This window comes from Carcharodon carcharias, chromosome 16 (assembly GCF_017639515.1).
Source record: "Carcharodon carcharias isolate sCarCar2 chromosome 16, sCarCar2.pri, whole genome shotgun sequence".
Classification (NCBI taxonomy): Eukaryota; Metazoa; Chordata; class Chondrichthyes; order Lamniformes; family Lamnidae; genus Carcharodon; species Carcharodon carcharias.
Genome location: NC_054482.1, coordinates 9,521,111 through 9,531,502, shown reverse-complemented (window position 1 = coordinate 9,531,502; position 10,392 = coordinate 9,521,111). Strand labels below are relative to the sequence as shown.

General features: G+C 43.3%; 1 protein-coding gene across 5 annotated transcripts in view; it reads right to left on the bottom strand.

The window, feature by feature from the left end:
* The window catches only part of cdc14ab (cell division cycle 14Ab), a 242,079-nt gene that overhangs the window by 218,442 nt on the left and 13,245 nt on the right, over positions 1-10,392 (bottom strand). For 3 of the 5 annotated variants that reach the window (XM_041207693.1, XM_041207689.1, XM_041207691.1), the window contains exons 2-3: positions 4,990-5,080; positions 4,584-4,659 (exon numbers count right to left, since the gene is read on the bottom strand). In XM_041207693.1, the coding sequence (XP_041063627.1) occupies positions 4,584-4,659; positions 4,990-5,080 (167 nt within the window). Of the gene's footprint in view, positions 1-4,583; positions 4,660-4,989; positions 5,081-5,306; positions 5,615-10,392 lie in introns of those variants that run through there. The other 2 variants (XM_041207692.1, XM_041207694.1) reach the window with 1 other exon arrangement.

Below are 10,392 nucleotides of genomic sequence, written 5' to 3'. Positions count from 1 at the left end.
CACACATACACACATATACACACACACACATACACATATACACACACACACACACACACACACACACACACAAACACACATATACACACACATATACACACATACACATACACATACACACATACACACACACACATACACATACACACACACATACACATACACACACACACACACATACACATACACATACACACACACACACACATACACACACATACACAACCCCGCAAGCATTACCCAGACCTCCCTGTCACTTACCATTTCAACACTCCACTCTGCTCTCATGCCCACATGTCCATCCTTGGCCTGCTGCATTGTTCCAATGAAGCTCAACGCAAACTGGAGGAACAGCACCTCATCTTCCCACTAGGCACCTTATAGCCTTCCGAACTGAATATTGAGTTCAACAATTTTAGATCATGAACTCTCTCCTCCATCCCCACCCCCTTTCCAATTCCCCCCTTTTTTTCCCAATAATTTATATAGATTTTTCTTTTCCCACCTATTTCCATTATTTTTAAATGTACTTCCATCCATTGTCTTATCTCTACCTTTTAGCTTTTCTTTCGATCCCTTCCCTTCACCCCACCCCCACTAGGGCTATCTGTACCTTGCTTGTCTGCTTTCTACCCTTAATTAGCACATTCCTTAGATAATATCACCATCTTCAACACCTCTTTGTCCTTTTGTCTGTGACATCTTTTGGTTATCTCCACCCATCACTGGCCCTCTATCCAGCCTGTGACCCCAGTGAGGGTCTCCAATAGCTTCCTGCTATGGCTGTTCCATATTACAAACAAAATTGTTTCATGAAAACAAGAGCAAAATTTGTGAATAATTACATTTTAAGAGTTTTCTACCCCATGAAGCATAATCCCACCGTGGTATCACAAAAAGGTCAAATATCATCTCAAATACTACATTAAATGCATCATCTATGCTACAGCATAAAGTCACAAATTCCACAAATGTACACTTTTCATGCAGTTCACCTTAATGCATCACATGCTCACACAGGCAGTCTATACGTTCTAGCATTGTCTAAAATACAAGCAATATACAGTTCATTTATATAGCATCTTTAAAATGGAGAAAATCAAGGTGATTCAGAAGCATAATCAAAATTGGATGATGGGCCAAGATATTAGGAATGACCAAAAGCTTGGTCAGAGGTAGGCTTTCTGCACAGTAGAGTCTTAAAAACCAGAGAGTTGCAGCAGCTTAAGGAGAGAATTTCAGAGCCTGTGGCCTGGGTACCTTCAGTCGGTGGGGCTAAAGATGTAGAGATCACAGCAGAAAGGAACAAGAATTAGGGATTGTAGAGCTAGTGCAGATTAGATGTAAGAAGGGGTAAAGGCCAGGGACAGCATGACAATTTGAAATTGGAGGAGCAGGAATCAATGTAGGTCAACATTGACAAGAGAGTGATGGGTGACCTGGGCTTGAATGAGGGATAGGATAAAAGCAGAGTTTTGCATAAACTGAAATGCCACATTACAACTCCTGTTGAAAAACACACAAGCTATGGATATGTTTAACAATGATTGCCAAATGCTCACTGTAGCTATGCAGTGCACATAACACTCATAACTTAAAAACAAAAAGTTACAGAATTAAGCCGGAGTTACTGTTTATTGATGTAAATCACATGTACTTCGTTATACAATTGGTGACAGCCAAAACACAGTATTGCTTCAGCCAGTTCTTAGCTGAAGGTTTGGCATATTAACCAAAGCAGGATCAACAAAATTCCACTACAGATGCATCACCATAGAGACTTTCATCTAAACAAACTCAACAAAAGCTCAACCCACCTCCCCCACAAAAGGATCATACCAAGTTTCAAAAGTCATTCAGTACTCAAAAGAAGTAAACTGCACTGTTTCATTTCAGTGATATGTGCAAGTGGCAAAACAATAGCTTACTGTGATTTTCTTTTGAATTACAATGTCAATTCTCTACTCCTTCCCACAAATATATTCATTTTATTCCTTGGCAATTCCAAATTGCAACACAGGCTACATGTCCTCCAGAATTTCATGTTCAAGAGCTCAAAAATTTGCACCTTTGCCCAAGTCATTCTCCTCCTTTTGAACCACAAGTGTACATCCAATATTGGATCTTTCTCCTAACAGCTGGAGCAATCTATCCTTCATTTCAAATATGGACACACTATTTTCATTAATGAACTAATTACTTAAAAATACCTAAGTCAAACACTACTGCAGTATAAGTACATCTGTAAGCCTTCACAAAGGTCAATACATCAACATTCCTTTACATGACAATAACTTAATTTTAAAGCGATAAAAGAATTTTGCTCGATCAATTAAAATTTTGATGCCCCTTGCTCCAAAGCTGTGGCATGAAGCATTATGCCTAAAAATGTTACGAACACAGAAAGGCAATCCAAACTTAGAGAAGTGAATTATACAAGACAAATGCTGTTTTTTTTGTCTAACCAGTCAAGAATGTGATCCTTTCAAATCAAAGTTTTGCCAATTTAGTATCACACCCAGCCACTCTGCTAAATTGCAAGTGAAAACAAAAATAATTAGATATAAAAAACATCTGAAGATAAAACCATATAAGTACAGCAGTAAATCTGAACAATGCACACTTAATGCTCTTTCATAGCTCCTCTGCTCGCTATGAGTCACTGAATGTTTATTTTAGCCATTTCAACACAACTACCCTTTACTGTTGGCACAAATCACAATCAGAACAGAAGTATTTTTTTTAAATTGCAGCTCTTAGAAGTGTAAACAATCCAGTGACAGTATCACGAAAGGACATCAATTGATGACCTAGCCAATGACATTGTTTCCCATTTTACTGTCACTCAGATGAGTCAGTGACAGAACAGTGGTATTCAACCAGCAGAGAACTTGTACAGATACAAGCTCAGACTAATCATTAAATTTTATTTCCTGGACATTACTGAGGGATTTATTTTTTCAAAATTGTCTATCTTTGATTATCATTCTGATTGTCTTCTATTACGTATATCATCGCTCTGTCACAAAACAACACTCCCCCCCGCCCCCCCTAATCTGTTCCATTTTCAGCATACTTCAGGAGTCAAATTTACAAACGTATATTTTTAAGTGATAGGCTTCAGTTTGCTTTGTTTTCCTTTCAGGCTATAATAGAATTGGCCAAGTTATATTTATTTGAAAAGACAATTATTATTTTTCCTGGCCTTTTGGTTAGCCAATACTGAGGCTGCAAAAAGACATCTAGTACCACTTTAGTCTTGGTTAATCATCGCCTCATAACATTTATTTCAGCAGCACATACTGCTATTGGCTCCGAAAGTCACATCTTTCATTGGTGTGAAGCCCAGAAGTGTGTGAGATTCAACGAGCAGTCTCAAAGATGATCTGCAATGAACATAGCTAGAAGCATAATTCAAGCACCTTGACAAGGCATCAAGAGGGATGGGCTGGTATGGGATTAACAAAGTTTATGATTAAACTGATAATTTAGTTCAGCAATGTGATTGGCTGAAGAGGTAGTAGTATCCAAAATCTGACTGAAGTCCCAAAACTCATTCACCAGTACTCAGTCCTACTAGCTATATGACCAATCTAGTTGAAGTACCTTGTGACTTAGACCACAGCTCACTGTCTCTACTCATCTTTAAACCATCATCCCATTTCCACCTTTCATAAAGGTCAGCGATCTGTAAAATCTAACCCCATTTTTTAAAAAATATTCATTCATGAGATGTGGGCTTCACTGGCTGGGCCAGCATTTATTGTTCATCTCTAATTGCCCTTGAGAAGATGGTAGCGAGCTGCCTTCTTGAACTACTGCAGTCCAGGTGGTGTAGGTACATCCACAGTGCTGTTAGGAAGTGAGTTCCAGGATTTTGCCCCAGCAGCAGTGGAGGAACGGTGATATATTTCCAAGTCCGGATAGTGAGTGGCTGGGAGAGGAACTTCCAGGTGGTGGTGTTCCCCTGTATCTGCTGCCCTTGTCCTTTTAGATGGTAGTGGTCATGGATTTGGAAGATGCTGTCTAAGGAGCCTTGGTGAATTGTCTATTTACACACCATCCGCAACCCACCCCACTGGCTCACAATCAGCTAGTCAGAAGACTTGAAACCCTTTATCTTGGCCCACAATTTGGATAATATTCTTTGATCATACATCTCTGTCACAACCATCATTCCTCTAACTGCAGATAACAACCAGCCTCCACTCCACAATATGAGGCTGATCTTTCAAAAATATCACTCTCCTTTGTAATTCTTTTCCCCCAAAAATCACTCACCATCAGGTCACACCTTCAACACATCTCTAACCATGCCATCACCTCCTTTACTGCACCCCAAATCCTTTTACTTTCTGTCATCTTCTTGTACAGAGCAGTGTCGAGCAATGTTATAAAAATGCTAGTTTTTTTTAATTGCTGGAATGAACGAACATCATTGAAGATTCTCAATAAATGCAACATTACTACTGGAACACTCACTTTATGGCTTCACAGCAAGTTTTTCCAAGCTTTGCCACAGATCAAAAGAAACTAACAGGCTCCACCTTCAATTCATACAACTGATTTTCCACGGCACTTACTTTCAATTTCTTGTTAAGTTTGCAGCAATAACGATACAGTTGGGCCAGGTTGAGCGGTCCGAAATCTGCATAGAAACTGAAGAAAAGAAACTAAAAATTAGAGAAGGTCCAATATTGTTTCTGGCCAATACAAGTGTTTGGAGCGGAGAAGCCTATCCTCTACCACATATTCCCCCCCCCCCACCCTGCAACCGGTAAAATAAATCAATCAGACACACCACCGTTCCTCAGTAATCAAAGACAAGATAACTCGAGATGAGATGAGATTAGAATAGTGTGTTCTTGATTTCCATTGTCCTCCTATAAACCCATTAACAAGCCTGTGGTCTCATATTATTCCAGGAGCTCCTGGTAAAAACTTTTTTTTTTACACCACCCACCCACCCTTGTTTAACCAGGAACTTACTTTTCGTAAACCAGCTCCTCGTCAGTGCAGAAGTAATGTGTATTGACTGTACTTTTCGGCTTGTTTCTCAGAGTTGCGAAGTACAAACGATCTAAATCCCAATAAAAAAAGTGTTTGTGGTGGGGGGGGGGGGGGGGGGGGGGGGGGATGGGGGGGAGAGAGAAGAGAAAAGAAATGGATTAAATCAAGTTATCAGCAGCAAAGGGCATCAACCTCCCTCCAGCACTCAGCCCAGCGGACACGGCGGGTCGGTACCGACACTCTCTCTCACCCCGAGCCCAATGCTCCCTCCCTCACTCACTCACTCACTCACTCACCTTTGCTGAACTCGGACGCGCTGATCAGCTCCTGCTCCTCGGCCATTTTAAGGAGGGGGATGAGGAGGAGAGAGAGGGGGTGTGTGTGCTGGTGAGAGGCGGTGCGCGTGCACAGGGTTAGTTGGTTGGGGAGGGGGGGGGGGGTCAAGAGGGCGCGCGCCTCGGAGGCCAAGTGGAGCAGCGCGCGCCCGGGACGGTTCCAATTTCAAATCTGCTCTGAAAGCGAGAACCCCAGGACCCAACGAGGCAGCGGTGCCCCGGGTCCGGGACTTCTTCCCAACCGGAAAAAAGTAGTCCCTAACCACCACCTCGCCCCCCCCCCCCCCCCCCCCCCCGCCGGAGCCCGTGCGCTGCCCGACGGCCTGTGCTTGCTTGGCACCCCGCCCCCCCCCCTCCTCCTCCGCGTCTCCTTTCCCCGTCAGCTCAGGCCAGTCCGCGCATCACTGTCCCCACAACACAGTCAACAGCGAGTCACATGCCAGCTGCCTATCGTTGCCATGACAGTGGCTCAGCCAATCACCGGATGGGAAAACTTCCAAAAGAAAAAGGGCGGGGCCAAAGCAAACTCTGCCGGTAGGCCACCTGCAGGGGGCGCCTCGTGAAGGCACCGACCCAGGAGCCGCCGTCTTCCTGCTCCCTGAATTGGGGCTAAGCCCTCTTGGGTCAGAAACAAAGTTGCCCCAGATTCTGGCACCAGCCTAACACCAACTCCCAAACCAGTAATTACCAGCCCCTGAACGTGAGGCAACTGCTCAAGACTAGTTGCTTGACCAGAGTACCTTTGCTGCAAGATCTAGAAACCTAGTGACCGAAGTTATTAAAAATTCACCAATGACTTCCAAAGGTCCCTTGCTTCTGAAGAGAGGTCCTTGACCTGAAACCTTAACCCCGTTTCTCCCTCCACACATGCTGCCAGACCTGCATTTTCTGTTTTTATTTCAGATTTCCAGCATCTGCTGTATTGTTTGAAAAGAAACTTAACCTTTCGATAACCTTGTTAAATTATTTAAATGGATGTGATATATATATACATGGACTTTGAAGAGAAGTGCCAAATGACAGACTCATGGCAAAGGGAAGGCTTCCTGGCTGACCGGCTAGCAAAATAGACAGAAAGATGGCTACGAAACGTAAAACTGAGGGTAGGAATTAAGGGAAGTATCTCAGACTGTCAAAAAGTGGGAAATGGTGCCCTGAAGGCAGACTTATTGGGACCAATTTTGTTCACCATACACAGTTGGGACTCAGTTTTCTTGTATCAAAATTTGAAGGTATTACCAAATTATAAGGTGGAGGACTGCATAAAATACAGGAAAGCATTAACAGGCTAGCAAAGTGAGAAGATAATTGGCAAATGAAATTCAATATAGCAAAGTGTAAGGTGGTTCACCTGGGTAGGATGAATAAGAAGGCCACTAATTCAATAAAAACCAAGAAACTACATGGGGTAGATGAGCAAAAAGGTATGGGAATACAGATTCTATGTATGTTGCAATAGCTTATTGGAAAAAATGAAATTGGTCCTACTAAGGATGCTGCCCAAATTAAAATTGAAAAAGAAAGCAGAAAGACAGCAGAGAGAGAAATTGCATCGCTTTCTGCCCAGATTTAGCAGAATTATTCAAATCCTGGGTAGACTTGCACTTTATAAAGGACCAAGTGGGCGCAGTGGTGGTTGGGGCAGTGGGTGGTGGGGGGTGGAGGGTGGGTGGTGGTTGATGAGGACTGGAATAAAGAGAAAATGTTTGTGCAAAGAAATGACCTTTTTGCAAATTTTACCAATGGAGATGTTGGAAATCCATTTAAGATCAGAAGCAATAGAGTTCAAGAATGGAAATTTGAGTGTCATTGAGCCATCATGAATACTGCGTCAAGTTCAGTCATCAATATATGAGACAGCCTTTGGAGGCAACTCAGTGAAGAGCCCCTAGATTGCTCACTATTGTTAGAGATCCAAGCAATGGAGAAATGTGGAAGAAACTTTAACCTAGCAACCTTGAAACTAGTATATCAGCAATATGGGAATGGTAGCATGACGGTAATATTACTGGATGAGTCATTCAGAGGCCTGGATTAATGCTCTGGAGATGAAATAAAATTCCACCACAGCAGCTCATGGGAATTCACATAATTAATACATCCAAAATAAAAAAGTTACTCTCAGTTTTGTGGTCATTACTATCAGATTGGCATAAAAAGCCAACTAAGTCACTAATGTCCTGCAGGGGAAGAAAGCTGTTTCCCACTTGGTTTGGCCAACTTGTGACTCCAGACCCACAACAATATAGTTGACTCTTAAGTGCCCTCTGAAATGGCCTAGCAAGCCATTCAATTGTATCCAATAGCTTCAGAAAAGCTGAATAAGAATGACATTGACATAGGCACTGAAAACAACAAAGACATACCCTGCCTTTTCGATCCTGCAAAGTCCTCACTAACCTCTGGGGCATGTGCCAAAATTGGAAGAGCTCTCCCACAGGCTAGTCAAGCAACAATCTGACAAGTTCATACTTAGCAAATCATAGATTCGAGCAAATACCTTCCATCACCATCCCTGGGTTTGTCCTGTAGCTCTAGGAGGACTGACCTACCAGAGGTGGCAGCACAGTGGTATATGTCAGTCAGCAGTGAGTCGCTCTGGGCATCCTCAACATTGTCTCTGAACCCCATGAAGTCTCATGGCATCAGGTCAAATATGGGCAAAGAAACCTTCTGCTGATTACCACCTATCACTGTCACTCAGCTGATGGATCAGTGCTCACCATGTTGAGCACAAATTGTAAGAATGTCTGAGGGTCATGAGGGCACAGAATGTACTCTGGGTAGGGGACTTCAATGTCCATCACCAGTAGGAGCCCTACTGACCCAGTCCTGCTGGACATAGCTGCCTGATCGGGCTTGCAGCAAGTGATCGGAGAACAAACAAGGGGGAAAAAGCTATTTAACCTTGTCCTCACCAATCTACCAGTCATAGATGTGCCTGTCCATGACAGTAGTGGTGGGAGTGACCACCACACAGTTCTTGTGGTGGTGAAGTCCTGCCTTTGCACCAAGTATGACATTCATTGTGTTGTGTGGCACCACCAATGTGTTAAATAGGATAGATTCAGAACAGATCTTGCAGCTCAAAACTGGCATCCATGAGGCATTGAGGGCCATCAACAGCAGTGGAATTATATTCACCACAATCTGTAACTTCATGCCTTGTATATCTCTCACTCTAGTATTACGATCAAGCCAAGGGGCCAATGCTAGAGTGTAGAAAAGCACGTCAGGAGCAAAACCAGGCATAACTAAAAATGAGATGCCAACCTGGTGAAGCTACAACACAAGACTACATGTATGCTAAACAGCAAAAGCAGCATCTGTAGACAAAGCTATGTGATTCCACAACCAACACGTCAGATCAAAGCTCTGCAGTCTTGCCACATTCAGTCGCAAATGCTGGTGGATAATTAAACAACTAATGGGGAGGCTCCACAAACATCCCCATCCTCAATGATAGACGAGCCCAGGATGTCAGTGCAAAATACTAGGCTGCAGTATTTTCAATCAGCTTCAGTCAGAAGTGCTGAGTGGTTGATCCATCTCGGCCTCTTCCTGAGAGTCCTAGCCTTATTGATGCAAGTCTTTAGCCAATTCAATTAATTCTACATGATCTCAAGAAACAGCTGAATGCACTGCACATAGCAAAGAATATGGGTCCTGATCCCATCCCATGCATTGTATTGAAGACTTGTGGTCCAAACCCAGCAGCATCCCTAGCCATACTGTTTCAGTATAGCCACAACAGTAGCATCGTCCCAACAATTCAGAACATTGCCCAGGTATGTCCTGTCCATGAAAAGCAGGACAAATCCAATCTGGCCAATTACCACCTCATCAGTCTACTCTCAACCATCAGCAAAATGTTGAAATGTGTCGTTGGCAGTGCTATCAAGTGGCACTTGCACAGCAATAACCTGCTTACCAATGTTCAGTTTGAGTTCCACCAGGGCCACTCGGTCCAGACCTCCTTACATCCTTAGTCCAATAATGGACAAAAGACCTGAATTCCAGAGAAAGGTGAGAGTATGTGCCCTTGACATCAAGGCAGCACCTCGCCGAGTGTGGCATCAAGGACCCTTAGCAAAATTGAAGTCAATGGGTATCAGGGGAAAACTCTTCACGGCTTTGAATCTTACCTATCACAAAGGGAAATGGTTGTGGCTTTTAAAGGCCAATCATCTCAGCTCCAGGGTATCCCTTCAAAAATTCTTCAGTGTGGTGTCCAAGGACCACCCATCTTCAGGTACTTCAAACATTGACCTTCTCTCCAACATAAGGTCAGAAGTGGGAATGTTTGGTGATGATTGCACATTATTTGGTATAATTCACAATTCCTCATTTACTGAAGTAGACTGTGACCGCTTGCAGCAAGACCTGAACAACATTTGGGCTTAGGCTGATAAGTGTCAAGTAATATTCACACCACACAAGTGCTAGGCAATGACCATCTCAAACAAGAGAGAACCTAACCATCTCCCCTTGACATTCAATGGCATTACCATGGCAGACTCCTTCACCATCAACATCCTGAGAGTTACCATTGATCAAAAAACTTTAACTGGACCAACCATATAAATACTATGGCTACAAGTGCAGATCAGAGGCTGGGAATGCTGTGGCAAAACTCGTCAAAGTCTGTCCATCATCCACAAGGCATAGGTCAAGAGTATGATGGACTACTCTCCACTTGCCTGGATGAGTGCACCTCCAATAACAATCAAGAAGGTCAACACCATCCAAGATTAAGCAGCCCTGCTTGAGCAGCACCCCTCTGCCACTTCAAACATTTATTCCTTCCACCACCAATGCAGTGGCAGCAGTGTGTGTCATCTGCAAGATGTACTGCAACAACTCATCAAGCCTCCTCCAACAGCACCTTCAAAACCCGAAATCTCTAGCACCTAGAAGAGCAAAGACAGCAGACATAAGGGAACAACAGAATCTACAAGTTTCCTTCCAAGCCACACATCATCTTGGAAATTGGAACTATATCGCATTTTTGCACTGTCCCTGGAACTCCCTCCCTTAGAGCACAGCT